Source organism: Callorhinus ursinus, unplaced genomic scaffold, assembly GCF_003265705.2.
Source record: "Callorhinus ursinus isolate GAN/ISIS: 27379988/994484 unplaced genomic scaffold, GSC_fseal_2.0 scaffold2, whole genome shotgun sequence".
NCBI classification, from domain to species: Eukaryota; Metazoa; Chordata; class Mammalia; order Carnivora; family Otariidae; genus Callorhinus; species Callorhinus ursinus.
Window position 1 is genome coordinate 49,704,660 of NW_027397064.1, and position 20,744 is coordinate 49,725,403.

General features: G+C 35.8%; 1 protein-coding gene across 1 annotated transcript in view; it reads left to right on the top strand.

Annotated features, from left to right (window-relative positions):
* The window catches only part of CERKL (CERK like autophagy regulator), a 109,651-nt gene that overhangs the window by 22,825 nt on the left and 66,082 nt on the right, over positions 1 to 20,744 (top strand). Inside the window, exon 2 of the mRNA XM_073881760.1 lies at positions 18,050 to 18,292. Coding sequence (XP_073737861.1) covers positions 18,050 to 18,292 — 243 coding nt within the window. The remainder of the gene's footprint in view (positions 1 to 18,049; positions 18,293 to 20,744) is intronic.

A 20,744-nucleotide genomic window follows, 5' to 3' on the forward strand; every position in this document is an offset into this window, starting at 1 on the left:
GGCTTTCTTGATTTTTTTTTTTAAACTTTATATCACTATTCACTTAGACTTCTGCAGTTTCATTGTTTTTCTTTTTCTTTTACTCCTCACTGTTTTCCATTTTGAACATTTAGAGACTCATTAAGAAAAATAAAATAACAGGAAAGTTAAGCACCAGTAAAATGAAATATTATAATAGTAACTAACCATGCTATTGAGAGCGACTGAAGGATGGGTTTCTGGAGTTGTACTGTTAGAATTTAAGCTTTGTCACTTCGTGTGTGTGTGTGTGTGTGTGTGTGTGTGTGTGTGTGTGTGTGACCTGTGCAAGCTATTAAGCTCTCAGCTTATCTCCCTCCCCCTCCCTCTGTAAAATGGGATATAATAATAGTACCTAGCTTACAGTGCTGTAAGGTTTCAGTAATAGAGTAAATGCCATTCTTGGCACTAGCCTAGAATGAAATTTGTCTATTAATATTTATTAAATAACTGTTAAAGCATTTAGAGCTGAAAGAAACGTTAGATTATTTTTCATCTTCCTTACTGCAGGGTAAGTTTCTGCCTTTTTAGATTTTATTTTCTTATTTTTTACCACTCTTTAACACCTAGAATAGTGTTATCAACAAATAAGGACCGAATAAATATTTGTTGAAGGAATAAATTAATCTGTTCCCATCTCCTTACTTTAGGAATGAGCTATCAAGCTCAAAAGTTAAGGGATTAGCCTCAAGATAGGTGAGCAAGCTAGAGCTAAAATTAAGGTCTCCTAACTCCCATGCCAATGTCCTTTCTGGGTAGACTATGCCATTTTCTCAATAATTATTTTGTGTGATAAATTCATAGGAAACTGTATAATAGTATGAGGATGAGCTTTGATAATCAGATGTGCTTAGAATCAAAATCTAGCATTTTCATTAAAACATTAGCACACTAATCTTGATTTGCACATCTTCATCTATAAAGTGAGATAATTTCTACCTTTCAGAACTCTTAGGATTAATTAAGGTAATCCACGTAGAGTACTTGGTCCCATTTCTTTGGTCTTTCCCACAACCCCTCATTTATTAATCTAGACTAATTATACATTTACAGTCTCCACTTTGTTTCTTTCTTTAATCTTCTATGATCAGGCTTTTGACTCCCATTACGCTACAGCTCACTTGTCAAAGTCGGGATTCATCTGTCTTGACCTATGGGCACAGTTTTAAAATACCACAATGTGATCTTCAATACAACTTTCTCCACTTACCTTCTTTATTTTATTTTATTTTTTAAAGATTTTATTTATTTGAGAGAGGGAGACACAGCGAGAGAGGGAACCCAAGCAGGGAGTGTGGGAGAGGGAGAAGCAGGCTTTCCGCCGAGCAGGGAGCCCGATGCGGGGCTCGATCCCAGGACCCTGAGATTGTGACCTGAGCCGAAGGCAGACGCTTAACTGACTGAGCCACCCAGGCGCCCCTCAGATGTTTACTAATTTTAGAAAGCTAATGTGGGGCTTTTTATCTTATATGTGTATTATATATTATATGTGTATGTAACACCATAATGAGCCTCAGTAGCATCCCATAATCAAATATTAATATTTGTGAATGAAACATGAAGAATATCCATGCTAAGTGGGATAAATACTTAAAATCTCATTGTCAGTTTGGTTTAGTTTTGCTACAAAATGAGGTCAGCTCAGGTTTTGTTCCCAAATGATTTAAGAAAAAATGGACAGTTTTCAGAGCTTTGGGGATTTTGCAATTGCAAATGAGAGATTCTAAACCTATATCTACATGGCTTGTTCCCTTATTTTTTTTCTGATCTTTATTCAGTGATTATTTATTGAGTGGTCAGGGAAGATCTCTTTGTAGAACCAGTCTAGCATGTGGAAAGTGTCCAGTTAACAATTATTGAAGGAAGGAATGAAGCTGAAATCCTTTTTTGCTCAAATATGTGCTATTTAGAAGAGTGTGTGACCAATTTAAGAATAACCATTGTCAAAAACAAAATATTATTTGATTAGTGATAGTTCAAACACATTAATATTCAGAATATCAGAAATTCTTAATGGGGATGAGTCATCTGCGGACACAAAACCCATTATCTGCTCTAGTGCTGGGTAGCCTAATCGGTTGGAACCTGTTTCATTGATCTGTTATTGATTTGGCATGTAACTTGAAATCCCTTTTTAGTATAACTCGATCATTTTCTGATCACCCTGTGTCTTAGAGTATTTCAAGTAACTGATCAAGGATATTACCACTATTTTAATCTAATTAAAATGGAAAAATTTAATATTTCTATCTTTTTTAAGTATCATTTATAAAATTGAAAATAAAAGTGAATAATTCTTATTAAAACCACCTGAAATTTTAATATCCATTATATGCCTTACATAAAGGAACTTATTTCTCTCTAGAGAAAATGTGATAAAAGTGCTGTCGTGTTATTTGTCTTAGTTTTGGTTGGATATCCACAGGAGACAGTTAGGTATGAGTAGAATTATTATAGTACTACTTTTCCCAGTGATACTCCAGCAGGAAAGATTTTATGTGCTTTTAGAAAAGAATCATTTTTTTTCTTCTTTTGTGCTTTGAGACCATAATTTTATTTAAGTTGCTAATCTGTTTTTGAAGGATACATAATAAATTGTTTAACATTTATAGTCAGTTTTGTAATTTGTATGACTTTTTCAGAGCATTGGAAAAATTGAATTTAAGAAAATGAGAAAATGGAAATATTGGAGTTTTACTGTATTTTAAAAAGTTGGCCCCCTGATCTACAGACTGAAATCATTCTTCAGTTATGAATTTTTGTTGCTTTTCTCTCCTGGACTAGATAGAGCAGATGTGATTTTATTTTTTATTTCACATTTTGGGGAGAGCTTTCTTTGGGTTTTATGGAGGGGATTTTATTTATTGTAGTGATACTCAAGTAGCATAAGAAAATGTTATTTTAAATATAAGTGGCAATTTACTTGCAGCCTTAAACTTAGCAAACATACCTTTAGGTAGTCCATATTTTTGAAGGTCTTTATTGGATCACAATGGCTTATATTCAACAGTGCTATTAAATGAAATAAACATGGATGCCGTTTCTGCCACAGAGGCACAGGTGGACATCTTGGTAGCAAGCCTCATGTGGTGTGACACATGGCACAACCCAACATGGGGGCAGAGAGCATGCAGCTTGAGCTAGGAGTCATTTTATGGATACTTTGTTGTAGATTTGTGCTTTTCTATGGGACAGCCATTATTCAAGACATTTACATGGTATGGTGTTTTTTACTAAATGTTTGTTATTTCTTAAAACAGTCAGGCCCTGACTTGCACAACCTCTTTGGGAGCCAAAGTTCCTGCACCCCGCCCCTTGCTATCTATATAAATGATATTTTTGACTCTGTCCTTTATAATGTTGGCACCCTGTGCATATTAGATGTAATCAGGGCTGAAGGGAAACTTGAATCCATCTGGAAGCAATAAACTTTTCTAAAAGACTGCACAGTGTTATTTAATCCTGTGACTTCTTACTGTGAGTGAAATTAAGGTTTGATGCAGTTGTGTCACATCGTATTGGTATCAAATTTATCTTTCTAAAAAAAAAAAAACCTGACAGTAGTAGAACAGCGCAGAGGAGATGGCTTGCTGTAATCCCATAAGCTATTTTGCTTTGATTACATGTTATATCGTGTAGCTAAATATATAATATGCTTGATCTAGAATGAATGTTTTTCTCCAAAATTTTTATACTCAGGTAGCAATTTCTTTTACCTTTAATTTTGCCTTTTTATTGTAGTACTATCTGGAAGAAAATATAGTACGAGGAAATGCATGGAGGAGAAACTATTTTAAAACTCTTTAATTAGGAACACATTTGCGTTAAATACTATAGATGTAGAACACCGAGGTCAAACATTGAGCTTATTTGCATATTGGACTCTGAATCACTTTAAGATTTTTCAGGAAAAAAAAAATTAACTTCTAACTTCTACTCCAAAATAGTTTAAAAATTTTTTTTACTTCAAGTATTGGGTAGAGGATCCTATTTTGTGTGAATAGAAGCCTAGGTGGTATCTACTGACTAGCATAATTTATAGTGTGTGTGTGTTTACTAAGACTTAAACTTGTTCTTTACATTTTGCTTACATCCAACTGAAAATAAATGAGGAAATCTGACTACATTTTATAGGTAATTTCATTGTAATTTTTTTTCTTAGTGAATCAATTCTCGCTGGATTTACTTAGCCAAAGTTTTTGAATGCCAAAAACAAAACAGAAACCAAATGTTTGTCAACTATTTGCTTTTAATAGTGAAAGTGAAATAAAGGCCATATCCCCTATATGCCTAGCGTATTAAAAATAAACATGAACTTTGTCTTGAAAATTAGTTGGATTTTTAATAAAACCATGATAAGCTATATTAAAATTGTGTATCACTTTTCCTTTGTCTCCACTAAATCTAGGGCCTACAAATCCTTATCAGATGAATAAAGGTTTACCAATATTTTTAGAAAATCTCAGATTATGTGTATTTGTTTTTTTATTGACATGTAATTGACATAGAACATAGAAATTTCAGGTGTAGAACATAATGATTGGATATTTGTATATATCCTGAAATGATCACCAGAGTAAGTTTAGTTTATGTCCATCACCATACATAGTTACACATTTTTTCTGTTTTGAGAACTTTCAAGGTCTACTCTCAGCAGCTTTCAAATATGCAGTGTAGTATTACTATTGTCACCACGCTATACCTTATATCTCCATGACTTGTTTTATAACTGGAAGTTTCTACCATTTGGCCCCCTTTCCCCCATTTTGCCCACCCCCCCACCTCTGGTAATCAGTCTGTTCCTTGTGTCTATGAGCTCAGTTTTGTTTTTGTTTTTTAAATTCCACATGTAAGTGGGATCATGTGGTATTTGTCGTTGATATTTCCTTTCTCAGCACAGTGCCCTCAGGGTCCATTCATGTTGTCACAAAAGCCAAGATTTTTTATTTTTATGGCTGAACGATATTCTGTGTGTATCACATTTTCTTTATAGTCATCCATCTATGGACATTTAGGTTGTGTCCATATCTTGGCTATTTTAAATATGTGTATTTGTTTTAAGTTTGCTTTTGTACGGTTAGTATATGTAGCTTCTGGCGATTTCTCTTTATATTCCCTTCCTTCCACACATGCAGTGATTCCTTGACTACAGGGCTGCCATTTCTGGCATCAGGAAAGTAGAATGATTTTAAGTACAGATTTCCTGGAGGCCGATCAGGTGAAACTCTTCCAGTCCATTTCTGGATGGTCAGGATTGTGGCATTCTGTTACTGAGCTGTCTCGGCTCCTCAGATGAACTTCTTCCTCTCTGGTACTAGGATGGGTCTCTTCATCAAGTAAAAATAACTACTTAGTCTCTTGTGTAATGGCTCTATTCCCTTCCAACAACACAGAGCCGCACGTGCTAAGTTCAGTTACCCTGGACTTTGAGTAGTTATTCTGAATATTTTCTTGTTATCTTGGGAGCAAATAATGACCATCTTGAAGGTAAACCTGAATGGGAGTGGTAATAAAAGTGAGCCTCTTAGTGTCTCTCAGTAGCAAAACCATCAGATCATCTGGAGGGCTATGTGATATAGCTTCATTGTGACTACCGTGAGGTAATGGGGGATCTGATCTGCACAGTAGGGCATTGATTGATAGTAATGGCAGAGGTGAAAGCAGAGTTGGTGTGACAATCTTTGAGCTCCTCAGAAGAAAAAAGTGTCCGGGAGTTGAAATATAAGGGCCTTTACCAAGCAGAAGGTCCAGACCCAGGCTTTTTTAAGGCACTGGTAACAGAAGCTATCACTCTGGCTCAGATATATATAGTTCTATTCCCAAAGCCCAGCAAGTTCCAGGCGATGACAGATGAAAAACTCCTTAACTTTTGTTCTCATAGAAACAGTTGTCCATAGAGATTGTCAAATTCATATTAGCATTTAAAAAATTTTTTATTTGAAGTCGATTTAACTAACGTATTAGTTTCAGAGGTAGAATTTAGTGATTCAGCAGTTGTATACAACACCCAGTGCTCATTACTCCAAGCGCCCTCCTTAATGCCCGTCACCCAGTTACCCCATCCCCCACCCACTTCACGTCCAGCAACCCTCAGTTTATTTCCTGTAGTAAAGAGTCTCTTATGGTTTGCCTCCCTCTGCTTTCATCTTATTCTTCCTTCCCTTCCCCTATGTTCGTCTGTTTTGTTTCTTAAATTCCACATATGAGTGAAATCATACGGTATTTGTCTTTCTCTGACTGACTTATTTCGCTTAGCATAATACCCTCTAGTTCTATCCACATCGTTGAAAATGGCAAGATTTCATTTTTTTGATGGCTGAGTAATATTCCATTGTATATTTATATACCACATTTTCTATATCCATTCATCTGTCGATGGACATCTGGTGTCTTTCCATAGTTTGGCTATTGTGGACATTGCTGCTATAAACATTGGGGTGCATGTGCCCCTTCGAATCACTCTGTATCCTTTGGATAAATACCTAGTAGTACAATTGCTGGGTCATAGGGTAGCTCTATTTTTAACTTTTTGAGGAACCTCCATACTGTTTTCCAGAGTGGCTTTAACATACACGCAAAAGTGCCTGGAATATAGCAGATGTTCAAATATGTTGAAATAGTAAACTTTTGGGCTTAGCCTAAACTATTACAGTCCCCCTCCCCCATTACCATTTTTGAACCATCGTTTAGTTAGTATGAAAAAATATATAACTTAAGTTCTTAAAAGGCTTTGAAAGACCTTTGTTCCTTCATACTCTGGTAGATTAGGAATTTCTGATATGTGACTGAATCTCAACTGTGTACCGGGCCATAGGATCTCAGAGGGACTAGGAAATGAAGGATGTTTGTTAATGTGCTTTGATAGATGGTTAATGTTTGAAAAGACTGGAGTCAAGAAGACCTTCCATTTGCTGGAAAATGAAGGAGCAAATGTTCAGAGGTTGAAGTGCATACAGTATGACTGAGATATTATCTGACTGATGGTAAAGATAGTCAATGACAAACTTTTATTGGAAGCCAAGCCCGTGTCTGAAGCATAGAGCTAGGTGCTAGGATACAGAGATTAGAGACGAGGAGGACAATTAAGATACTGTTGAAGTGATTTTCTGAGAACAGAAAAAGGAAGACCAATTATCATACTTCTGAGATTCAGGGGGTATATGCACAAAGGCCATCTGGTGTGATGTATATAAACTGTGTATCACATGAACTGATACACATACCTGAATTGATAATGCCCCCCAAATGACTAGAGTATGAGGTTAAGATGAATCAGGCCCTATTTTATTTTATTTATTTTTATTTTTTAAATTTTATTATATTAGTTACCATACATTATTACCTTCTTAGTTTTTGATGTCAAGGCCCTATTTTATATTGGTGCCGTTTATAAGTGTTTTTCCTAGGGAATTGAGATGGAAATGGAGATATAAAATACAGAGGCAAATATCTAAGTAGATCATAAAGTTGAGGAATAAATAGTCCCAATGAAAGGAGCACATTAGTGCTCCTACGGAAGTGAAGATGACCAGACCCAATCACATTGCGTGATAAGGCCTGCTTTAGAATGTGATCAATGAATATGAAATATAGAATATGAAATTTTGAAATGTACTTTTATTTTGCTAGGTTTCAGATGTAATAGGGACTCGAAGCAGAGTCTAAAAATAATCTAGTATTTTAGATATTTGATTCAAGGTGATTAAAGATGAAATGCATGAATCATGCCATCTTTAGGCTACATTTTCTTAGGGTTAAACCTATGCTCACCATACTACAGACCAGGGGTTCTTGAGCTTTTCAGTCTCAGGATCACTTTACAGTCTGAAATGATTGAAAGCCACAAAGAGCTTTTGTTTATATAAATTATACTCATTGGTACTTATTAGGAATTAGACATTTAAAGTATTTATTAAATATAACAGTAATAAATCCATTGCATTTTAGCATAAAATATTTTATTAAGAATATTTTCTAAAATGAAAAAAAATGCCACTTCATTATCTTAGATTTTTTCAAATGTCTTTAATAGAAAACTTAGTTGCCTTTAATAGAATGCTTAATATAAGAGCTGAATTTTCAAGATTGTGCTTGCATTCAATCTGCTGTGAATATGTTGTTTTGGTTAAAGTTTATAAGGAAAATCCATTTTCACATAGACGCGTATTTGGAAGAAGGAAAGTATTTTAATGTTTTCAGATAATTGTGGCTATCCTTCTTTGAAACTACAACAAAACTTAAGTGCCAATTTATTAAGGTTAGTGACGATGTTGAATCTGGAAATATTCTAATGAACCTTTGTAGTCTATTTGAAAATGTATTGGTCTTTCTTGCACTTTGAATGAATCTTTTACTCATGCATGATTTTATAACATCCTGCACTGGTTATATGGAAAATTTGGTGTATGTGCTAAGTTAAATAGAGCTGCCAGATGTTGACACATTATATTACCCATTATTTAAAAAATATCAGATATATTAATATGACCACCAGTCTCATGAGAAAAGTCTTGTATAGGAAAGCTGTCAAGCTCATTGTCATAGATACAGGTTTTGTAAAATTTTCATTTTTGCTCTAAAGCTTGAATTTTGTCATTGACAACAAACATTTTTAGTTGTTTTTCTCGAGTGACTGGCTCACTTTGCTCATTTCCCAGAAAGTGTTTGCCAAATACTTCTGAATACCATAGTCTGTCTGCCAGTCGATCTTTGAAGTAAAAATAGTCTTCCACAAAACCAGCTAGTTCAACTGCAACTCAAATTGTGTAAGTGCTTTTCCTGGAGAGAATCCTCACTTTCATTTGTAGCAGAACTGCTTTATGCATATTTACCATTTCATCTCACATAATACTAAAAAGAAATGTAGTCCAGGGTAGAGATTTTTATTTACTTTATTTACTGTTAATATTTCAGAGAGCGAACGGTATGTGCCTGCATTCAGGGGGTGGAGGGGTAGAGGGAAAGGGAAAGACTCTCATGCAGATTCCCTACTGAGCGTAGTTCCTCACTCTGGGCTCGAACTCATGACCTTGAGATCGTGACCTGACCTGAAATCAAGAGTTGGAGATTCACCCACTGAGCCACCCAGGTGCCCCCCAGGGTAGAGATTTTTTTTTTAAAGTTAGTGTTCCTATTTCATCAAGGGCAGTTAAGTGAAATGGACCTTTTTATTTTTAAACTGGGAGTTCAAGGTTTGGTGAAGAATGCAAGAATTACTGGTAAAAGTTAGTGTCACTGCCTTGATTCATGCTGACACCAAGAGGTTTTTGCCACTTTTGCACCTTCAGTGCAAATGCCAACGTGGTGAAAAAGGCAACTAGTGGGGCGCCTGGGTGGCTCAGTCAGTTAAGCATCTGCCTTCGGCTCCGGTCATGATCCCAGAATCCTGGGATCGAGTCCTACATTGGGCTCCCTGCTCGGTGGGAGCCTGTTTCTCCCTCTCCCTGCCGCTCCCCCCGCTTGTGCACACGCTCTCTCTCTGTCAAATAAATAAATCTTAAAAAAAAAAAAAAGAAAAAGGCAACTAGCATGTTTAGTAGTATTATAGAAATCATTTTGACCTTGTAGAGCCTCTGAAACTCTACATTGAGAACTGCTGATGGGTGTTTTGGTTTAAGTGTTGAAATGATTGACCCAATTTGCCAGTTTCTCCTGATGATTTATTTGTATATATAAAATAACAGTAAAAGTATAGACATACCTTTTTATAATGGTAGAGATTTAGGGGAAAACTGATTTCTACAAGCTCGCCAAGATACAAGTTACATATGAAGGTAAAGCTTTAGAACAGAAAATTGTCTTTGATTGGAAGTTAACCTGAATTTTCAATTTTATGCTTTTTTAAAGTATCAGTTTTATGTGGTGTTCATGATTGATTAAAAAGACCAAGTAATTTAAAATTGCTAACATCATTTTGTATCCTAGGCATGAAATGTTTTGAATAAGGAATTACGTGTCATCTGTATTTCAAATCTGCAAACCAAAGACAAATACTTTTATTTTTTTGACTGATGAGTTCATTTTGGATTTCTTAAAAGAAATACCTAAGTATCTCCAGGTGCTTAAATTCTTAAAAGTATCTAAGCTGTTTACATGTGATAAAAAATAAGTAGAAAAAACTGCAGACAGAAATTGAGCTTTAATTTTTTATTTGGTGTGATAAAAATGTGACTTTTGGATATTGGATTGGCAGTTTCTCTATTTCTCCCTGTAAATGATAAGTTAAAAATTTCCTGTATAATTTTTTTTTTTACTAGATAAGAATGCTATTTCTTGTCACTCTTGATATGTGTACGGGTTAGAAACTTTCACGGCTAACAAATGTTATGTCATAATTCTTGAGGATAGTAATGCATTGTGAGGATTTTTCAGTAAACTACAGGAGCAGCCCTATTTGTTTAAACCCTGGTTTAACCTGATTATTAACAATTAAATTGTGTTTTCTTCTTACAATTAAAGTGTATTCAAATTTATTGGTCCCCTGCTTCACAGATTTATCTCAGTATGTGGTGTATTCAAACAGAATTTTGTATTTTTAATTAGGGGATTAGATAAGTAATTCTGAAGAGCCAAAAAAAAATTGTTAGACATCACATTGCTTAACCATCTAATATAGCATAAGCGTGTGTATACACTATGTTGTGGGAGCCATCTATCAGGCAGACCTGTTTTTCAGGCAGTATTTTAAAGAGTGGACATGTGCAGAAACTGTGAGCACAATTAGCGCCAAGCAGATAAATCCAGCTCTAATCCTGTTTACGGTCTGCATCAGACAGATGTGCCAAGATTGATTTAGACAAGCCCTAGGCTTACAGTAATATTTTTAAAAGTGCCATTCACTGTTCTATTTTTGTTAAACCTTTGTTAAATATTCTTAAGTGTTGCTGGTTTTACTCTTCTTGTTAACTACTGTAACCTACTCTGAGCAGGTCCTGCTTTGCTCTCATGGTGACAGGGTAACCTGCTAGGAGAGGTTATCTTTATTCCCTGTAATTAAATTGACTTTTCCCCCCCAAGAAAATACAACAATAGGAAGTGGGTGCTGAATTAAATAAATAGCATGATATCCAATAGACATATACTTAAATCCCTTGCAAGAACAGATGGTCCCCAGTATCTCTGTAAGTAATGTGAGAGGACAGTTAATGTTCTGAAACAACTAGCTATAACCAATATGATACTAATGAACCAATAGATTTCAAATAATAAACCACATGCCACAAAGAAAAATTCTATGTCATCTGTAAGGTTTATGTTTTCATAACCTGAAGAAAAGTATACAGAGGATTTCTATATTTTTATCTGTTATCAGATATTATTTTATGGATGAAGTTTTATTCCAAATTTTTCACCAATAAAGCGATCTCTTAACATTAAGGTAAAATTAAAGTTGCATTTAAAATATATGCCCCAAAGTTGTTTTTTTTTTTTTTTAACCTCCTCTTGTACATGCAGTCTGCCTGTGTTCGGTTGTACATGGAAATGTGGCTTTTGCATACAGTTGTGAAAACACTTGCTTTTATTTGTAGTGGAAATGGGTTGTATTATAACAGAGGTGGCTAGCATGCAGATCCAAGCGGCTCTCTTGTGGATGAAAATTTAAGCAGAGATACAGGACCCCCCAATTTTTTTTAGCATTTATAAATTTATAAATAGTTTATATGTAAAAAGCAGTTTTTTTTCTGGTTGACAGGGAAGAATAAAGTGAGTCTGAATTATTCTTAAGGTATTACTACAAAAGGGTATAGAGAAGTGGTCGATTTTATAGACCCATAGCAATAGTCTTCTCTCCCAGAATGGTTTTTTTCCCTTTAATCTCGTTTCTCATAAATATTTGTGTATTCTAAGTGTGTCCCAAAGAGTAAATGTTTTGGAGTGGGGATTGAGGAGACACAATGACCTTGGATTTTTCAGTTTATCCTATCAGATGATCTCCAGAACCTTCAGCCTTCACTGGGGGGTTAGCCTCAGGGTTTTCCACCTAGAAACCTGAGGAACGTTTGGCTTTCGCTCTCTTTCAAGTCTGGGAAACCAGTGTTCTTCTGTCCCACAGAGCCAGCTGGTCTACTGCTCGTATCTTAAGAACTTCAAAAACAAAGACCTAGAAAAGCACCACCTAATCTGATACCTGATTAGTCTGATTAAACAATAGTTAGGCAGTTCCAAGCCTTTAAATAAAAACAGTTTAAATTCAATTTCACAGAATTCTAACAAGTTTTATTCCTGAAGACCATATTCAGAATGAAAAAACAGTTTTCTGTAAAAACTGTAATACTATACACATCTTCAAGTGTTAGGAAACAGTTATATTCAAAATTAAATGAATCCCATTTTAGAAAACTGGGTGGATTTACTTTCGTAAATGATTAACACTGCAGAAATAACAGATCAGAAATTCTATGTAGGAAACTGGTACCAGAGAGACTGATAAAGCTGCTGAGAAAAAGAAGGGTGAAGAACAATCGTCTATTGTTAGAAATTTGTTAAATGTTTTATTCACAGATCAATTATCCTTCTTTTCCTTTCAAATAAAAGGTAAACATTTGCTCTGAACCTGTAGGTCTTTCTTTTAGTCTCTTCTTGAGTCACCTCAGGAAAGAGACCATTCACTTAAAAACCCCAAATTTGAATCTGTGGGCAAATGCAGGAAAAGAGATGAGAAGCCTGAGCAAGGAGAGCAGGCACTACGGATCAGAGTTACAGGGGTTCTGAGAATGTTCACTCTGTGAGCTCCTGGTTGCTACAATCTCCCTTCCCGTTTCTTCGAAGGTCCCCTCAGTCTGTGATCGAGTACTGCTCTGTTAAGGGACACGTTCATTGTCTTGCTGGTAGAGACACAATGACAGTTTGCCTAGTGTTTTAGGTTTCACTAGATTTAAAAAACAGATCCACAGGGTCAGATGAGGTGTTTATGTTGGCCCAGTGTTCTTAAGGAGTTTTGGTTAAGACCCCCCAAAGTGCTTGGATTGAAATCTTGGGTCTGCCCCTACCAGATGTATGACCATGGACAAGTTACTTAAGCTGTCTGTCCTGAATTTCTTTTAATTTAGGAAACCGCATCCGCTTCATAGGGTTGCTGTGAGGATTAAACAAGATAATAGATGTAAAGGGCTTAGGGCAATGTCTGGCATAGAGCATGTGCTCAGTAAATATTAGCTATCCTTTTAAGGGAATGGAATTTTAAAAAAACAAGTAACATGATTAGGAACTATTTAAGGATGAACAAAGGAAACCATCTTTATTGATTACAGAAATATTCTCATTGTAGAAAAATTAGAAATTTATATATGCAAACTAAATCACAATCTGTTCCAAGTTTTTATATGCATATTCACATATATGTGCATATGAAAAATATATTACACGTACATGATGTATTCAATAAATATATACAAAACAGTAATGGAAATGTGCTATTTTAGACAGTTTTCTAGTCCGATTTCTACATTTTAATGGCTGAATAGCATTTTATTATATGAATAGATTTTATAGAACCAATAGTGTTACTCATTTAGTTTGTTCCTAAGTTTCACTCAAATAATGCTTGGGGAAGCATTCGTTTAGCTAAATTGTGCATATTATTTCTTCCCTTAGGGTACATTCCTGAAAGTAAGTTGCTGGACCAAAAATAGGCGTATTTTAAAGCATTTTTCCTTTTCTACATTTTTTTAAAAATAATAAATGTAATGCTGATTACAGAGAGGGAAGTTACGGAGTTTTATAGGAAAAAATTAATCTCTTATACCCACATATTTCTCTTTAATAGGTAACCAGTATTAAGTTTGTTGTGTGTTCCCTACTTGAGTTTGTTTTTCCTTTTTAATGAAAGTGAGATTAAATCCCTCCGATTACTTTGTACCTGGCTTTTATTCTACTTCTTCATATCTCTTGCCATGAATGTCTCTAGAGTTCTGACTTGTTCATTTATGAGCTGCAGAAAACTATGATTCAACCATTCTCCTATTGAAGAGGAACATTGCTTTAAATATTTCTGTTATTATAAACACTGCTGCAATTAACATTTTGAAATCTTTTGATACATATTCCCAACTTGTTCTCCAGCAGTTACCATTTTTGCATTCCCACCAGTGCTGGGATTGGTTCCTTTTACCCCTACCATCAAGCATGATTTTTGATCTTGTGCCAGTCTAAAAGGCAAAAACTGGTATCTTGTTGTTTTAATTTGCATTTCTTTGATTACTAATTAGATTGAACTTTCTCATATGTCTATTGGTCAATTTGCATTTCTTCTTTTGTGAAATGCCTGCTTGGGTCTTTTATGTACTTTGCCACTAAAGTGTTTTGTTTCTTGATTAAATAGATTATTTAACTGTCATGTGTTGCAGTTATTTCTGCCCAGTTGGCTTCTGCTTGTGACATCAATTTATGGTTCTTTAGGTCTTTATAGGCGATGGAATGATTTCTTTATTGAAGTATAATTAACATACGGTGTTTTATTAGATTCAGGTAGGCACTGAATAATTTTTATGTGAAGTCTCTCAGTCTCTGTATGTCTGCTTTACTGTCACTCTTAGGGCTTTACTAATTTATGGTTATATAAAGTTCTTTCTAATCTAGAAATACTGGTCTATATTATGAAATAGGGTTCTATTTTTTTCCTTTTCAAAAGATTAACCTGTTCTAAATCACCTTTTACTGAATATTTCCCATTGAGCTTAGATGCCACCATTATCCCATTAGTGACTTTTTAAATGTATACAAGTTTCTTTGAACCATTCTTTTATCTATTCCTAGATGTTTTAATTATTGCAGCTTTACAAAATATTAATATCTGATCACGCATATACTCCCCCCTCATTACTGTATTTTTAAAACATTTTCTTCATTAATATAATACATTTATTACAAGAAGATTTGCAAATCATTTGATTAGGTTCCTTGCCCCTTACATCAAAGAAAATACCATTGAGATTTTGGTTGGAATAGCATTATAGGTAGTTATTTAATACTGAGAATACTGGCATGGAAAAAATGTAATCTCAAAACTTAATAGGTTTCCATTTATTCTGTTCTTTGTTTCTCAGTATGTTTGGAATAGCATTTCCCCGCCACACAAGTCCAGGATCATTTTGCTGAATTTATTCCTAGGTATAATATGCTCTCTGGCATGGGATCTCTTTATCTGCATTCTGCCTTCTTCCTGGGTATTGATATATTTGTAACCAGCTTTCTTACTGGGTATTCTTATTAGACCTAGTGATTTTAAATAGATTCTTGTGGATTTTGCAAACATATTGTGGTATCATCTGTAAAAAGTTACGATTCTAGTCTCCCTACAGCCCCTTCCACCACCCATTGTCTTTTTCTTTCATATAGTATTGACCAGAATAACTGGGAATAGTAAGAGTGATAATAAGTATTCCTGTACTGTTTCCAGAAATTCTTCTGGTTTTTACTACTAAGTTTTATCTTGGATGTTGGTGTAGTATCTTTAAATTTTCAATTTACAAGAGGCTTTAAATTAGAACAGTCACTGAATTGTTTACTGCCAAAGTAAAGCACACACACGGTAAACAATTCAGATTATAATATAGGTTTTCCAGTGAAAAGAGGACTTTATTTCATCCCTTCCATTTTTTTCTTCCCCTCAATGGTTCTTGGTTTCCTTTCATCCTTCCTTAGAGCTCTTATTGTATGTTATACTACATAAAAAAATTAAGTTTGTGTGAGAGACAAGGTCATAATCAATATTACAAGATTAGCCTGGAAGGAGCACCTTTGACAAGGCTGCTTCCTTTCATCCTTGAAGGTAGTAGAAGGATGTAAGATCTCCTTGTCCCTCCCAGGTGTTGCAGGGACCCTGGCCATATGTCCCTGGGTGACAGTGGAAGTGCACCATACACAGACTTGAAGCCTGAGCTTTCTAAGGAAATGACAGGCCCAACAAATTGACTTGGGGTTCACCTTATCCCACCACCAGAACACTGAGAAAAGGGCTTGTTTCTTTTTCCATGGTATGTGTGCTTTAGGAACAGTTGGACATAGTTTGCAGAATGGTTGGGAGAGGCCCACTCTGAGAATGCAGGGAAGCAACTTCCTTAGGCACCTGAAGTCCTTGCTCCAATGGAGAAGAGGGTGTCTGAGAAAGGAGTAGGGGAGCTGAGGGAGGGCCTTGTGTGGCTTCTCTGCCCTGCGATTCTCTCTGCATCAGCTTCTATTGACTTTTTCTTCTCTTACTATGGGGTCATTTTTTTCCTGCTTTCTTACATGCATTATGATTTTTTTTTTTAAAGCTGTATTTGAGAGAGGGCGCAAGTGCAAGTGGAGGGGGGCGGAGGGAGAGAATCGGCAAGCAGACTCCCTGCTGAGTGCAGACCCTGACATGGGGCTCCATCTCGTGACCCAGGAGGTCATGACCTGAGCTGAAATAGCTGGATGCTCAACCGACTGAGCCACCCAGGCACTCCATGCATGCATTATGATTTTTTTTTTTTAAGAATTTATTTATTTATTTATTTGAGAGAGAGCACGAGCTGGGGGGCAGGGGAGGGAGGGGCTGAGGGAGAGGGAGAAGCAGGGCCCCATGTAGGGCTCCATCCCAGGACCCCAAGAACATGACCTGTGCCAAAGGCAGATGCTTAACCAACTGAGCCACCCAGGTGCCCTGCTTTTTTGATTGAGTGATTTTTGATTGAAGGAAAGAGATTGTGAATTCTGTGTAAAGTTGGTGAATATTTTTATATCCCGATAAATAGTCTTGAGCTTTATTCTAGGATGTAGTTAAGTTACTCAGAAACAGTTTAATCCTCTTGAGGTTTGCTTTCAAGCTTTGTTAGGTAGAATCAGAGTGAACTTTAGTTAGCTCACTAAGGAGACAATACTCTCTCAAATACTCCCCTCAATGTCTCACAAATTTCAATATTCTTCCACTTCGGCTGGTGGGAATGCTGGTGTGATCTCTGAGCATTGTTTTCTTTAGTCCTTAGGGTAGTTCTCTCTCCCTGGCCTCTCACATATGCCATATATACTCAGCTGAAGATTCAAGGGGGACCTCTGCAGAATTCACTTCCCTGCAGTTTTCTCCTCTCCAGTAATTGGCCTAGTGAACTCAGTCATTGTGGCTTTCCTGGACTCCTTCTTCCTGCTTCACCCACAGAGACAACCAGACTCCACCAGGGCTCCCTACTTACATGGTGGCCTGGAAACCCTCTCTAGGCAGTAGCCTGGGGCGCTCCTGGGGTGCCTGTGTTTGCCCTCTCTCAGAGACCACTGACCTGGGCTACCTCCATGTTTCACGTATCCTGCACACCATTTTAGTTATTTCGGGCAGAAAGTTAACCAGTCCCTGTGATTCCGTGTTGTGTGAGTGACAAGGTCATAATCAATATTACAGTTTTAGAAGTACTGTATAAAAGTATAAAACACGCCTACTTTGAGAGTCCATTGAAATGGTCTTTTACCACAAAACATGTTTTCTGACCTGTGGTTAAACATAGCCAGTAAAATTTCATCGCACTCTAAAATATAATCTGATTGTGGTAACATTCAAGTGGATCGATCTTTCTAGACTGGCAGGGATTCATAGTGTTTCATACAAGAATCTTACTCTGCTTCCTTTTTACACGTTTTACTTTACCTGAAAGGTATGTACCCTTTTCCTTACACTTTGCCTTACATAATTGTTATAAACTCACTTCTGTTAGGGAATTGTCTTCTTCCCGTTATTTTTTCCTGTCCCTATGAGGGCCAAGGAGCATCTTGCATAATGCTAATTTACTATTATTGAAATGTTGCTTTGTTTAAGTTCTTGAAATTCTTCTGTTGAATATCTTCAGGTTTTGAATGTCCTGGGACATCAACATGACAGGGACTCAATGCCATTTTCTCTTTTTTCATTCTTGGGAAAATAGACCCAATTTTTCTTTTCTTCCCTCCCCAACTCACACAGGAATTGACACAAAACAGAGTAAAATTAATCGTGATAAAGATCTTGTGGGTTTTCACTTTTGTTATTCATACATAGAAGATACGGACACAATGGTTTTGATTGGAAAACTTAATTTTTTTTCAGGTGACTCCAAGTATGATGTTCAACGTAAAGAAGAATTTATTGAAGTCAAGGACATATTCTCTGTCAAACTGAAACGACGTTATTCTGCTAAGCAGCAGGGAAATGGTACTTTATTAGGTATCACACTCTTCATTTGTTTGAAAAAGGACCAAAATAAATTAAAAGATTCTACGCTTGATCTTATTAATTTAAGTGAAGACCACTGTGACGTATGGTTTAAACAATTCAAGAAAATTTTGGCAGGTAAGTACTCTTCATGGGAATTTTTAATGAGTCTAGTTTACTTGCTGTAGGTTATTAATCTGAACATGATACTGTATTTATGAGTACAGCAATCCTTGATTATGTGAAGATTGTTTTTTTTTTCCTAGTTCGCTGAGTGTTTTTATCATGAAAATTGAATTTGGTATCTGTTTTTTCTACATCAGTTGTGATGATATTTTTTTCCCCCCTCATTCTGTTGATGTGGTATATTACAGTGATTTTGGTATGTTGAGCCATCCTTGCATTCCAGAAATAAATCCTACTTGATCATGGTATATAATCCTTTTAATATGTTACTGAACTTGGTTTGCTGGTATTTTCTTGAGGGTTTTTATATCAGTATTCATAAGCAATGTTGGTGTGTAGTTTTTCTGTTTTTTTTTTTTCTTCCTTGTATCTTTTATCTGGCTTTTGGTATCAGGCTAAAGCTAGGCCCTTAGAATGAGTTGGGCAGTAATTCTTTTGAATGACCACTTCCGTGAAGAAGCTTTGATAATCTGAAATAACACAGTTCTAAAGTAATTTAGTTCAGTTGAATTGTTTTTGAAAGCATACTTATTTTTCTATTCCTGTCTCTTGAGCTTCTATTAGAATTATTTTCCTTCCACATATGTACTGATGGTAAGTGTGTATATGTACTGGGTGGCTTGAGGACAACAGTTTGTCTCTATAAGGGTTGATTTTTCTAAAGGTTAATATCCAGAGGACAGAGAATATATGTACTAAAAATATTATATCATAATGAATTTAGTGTATCTGAAATTCCTAAATGACATTTATATTTTACATACTAAATAAAATGCATGAATACAAACATGCAGTTTAGATTTCTAGAACATACCTAGTTAAAATATAATCAACTGAGTTTCAGGATTGATTTTTTTTTTTTTTCTCATACATTTGTAAATCTTGTTTCCTTTCAGCCCATTTCTTTCTGTTTGCCAGATGGATCAGAGTAGAGGCAGCTGGTGTAGTTGATGGTGCAGTTTGGTGTAAGGTGACACAGGGCAGAGCGGGGTGCCAGATAAAGAGCAGCCACGTGATGATGTTAGAAAGTTGCAGGCCAGGCATCATTGATCAAGAAGACCGAGGACCCAAGCTGGCCAAAGGCAACCAACTGATAAGGTTATGCCCATAGACAGGAGCTGAAGTGACATATTAAATCTAGGAGACCCTGTTACTAAGTAACCCATGCTTCCTTGTTAGCTCCCCTGGGACCTTCAAGGCGAGCTGATTCTTTTAAGAAGGCAGGAAACGACAGAGGCCATAGTAGAGTTCATGTCTTTGGAAACAGTGAATATATATATTTAACTAAAAGCATTCCACTTTAACAGTGGGCTTTTTATAGTGTTTTATTTTAAATTCATGTGAGAAGAGATTCTAAAACGTTTAAGTGAAAATGAAAAAATTAGTAAGTTCAGTAGAATTAAATTTCTTTGTGCAGGAGGTACTCATGAGACTCATGTTCTATAAAATAAGAAAGCCATTTGATTAGGAGAGGCAAAGCTCTTCCTTTCACTGAGGGTCTGAAAAAATTTTCTGCCATGGGGCTTATGAAGGGCTGGCAGAGTGACCTAAGAGGCAACTTGCTGCATGTGTCGCACCCATAAAACCAATAATAAGCAGAGGACAGTACAACAAAGCTCAATTTAGCAAAAGCAATTTTATAGGAGTAGAGAGGCTTATCGAAACAAAACAGACCACATGTACACACACAGAACAAAAAACACTGCCCAAATATTTTTCCAGCTTAATGAATGATGTTTTGGTTTGGTCTAGGATTAAAATCTAGGAAAATTACAGAGATGAATAAATTTATGTATCTTTTAGGATTTAATCTTCAGGGAATGTTACTTATTGTAACTTTGATTTTGAGAAGAGTTGGGGAAAAAAACCCTAAAAAAAGTAAAAAATAGAAAAAAACAAAAAAATGATTTTGATAAGAGTTGGAGATTGTGAAATATATGAGGTCATATTTTCTGGCAAGTTTCCTGCAGGACAGTGATTTTGCTGATTCAAACAAATAGACTGACAGTTGAAATCAACCAATGCAAACATACAAAACAGGGTTGAAATCCTCTAATAAAGGAACCCAACCAAGATGGTCTGAATGAATAACTTTGCCCCCAAGTGGCCTTAGCAAGTCTTGTAGGAGGAGCAGTTCCTCCTCATCTCCATGCCCCACAAAGACATTCCTGTGTCGATTTCATTATGTACAAATGCATGGTTACAACTCCAAATATCTCTACCAAACTTTATATTATACCAACGTTTCCTTTTTAAGGTTACAGTTTTATATATATCTGTAACCTAAAACTGTGTGTGTGTGTGTGTGTGTGTGTGTATTATGTATATCTATATCTATATCTATATCTATATCTATATCTATATCTATCTCAAGAAAAACGTTCTAAAACTGTAATATATATAT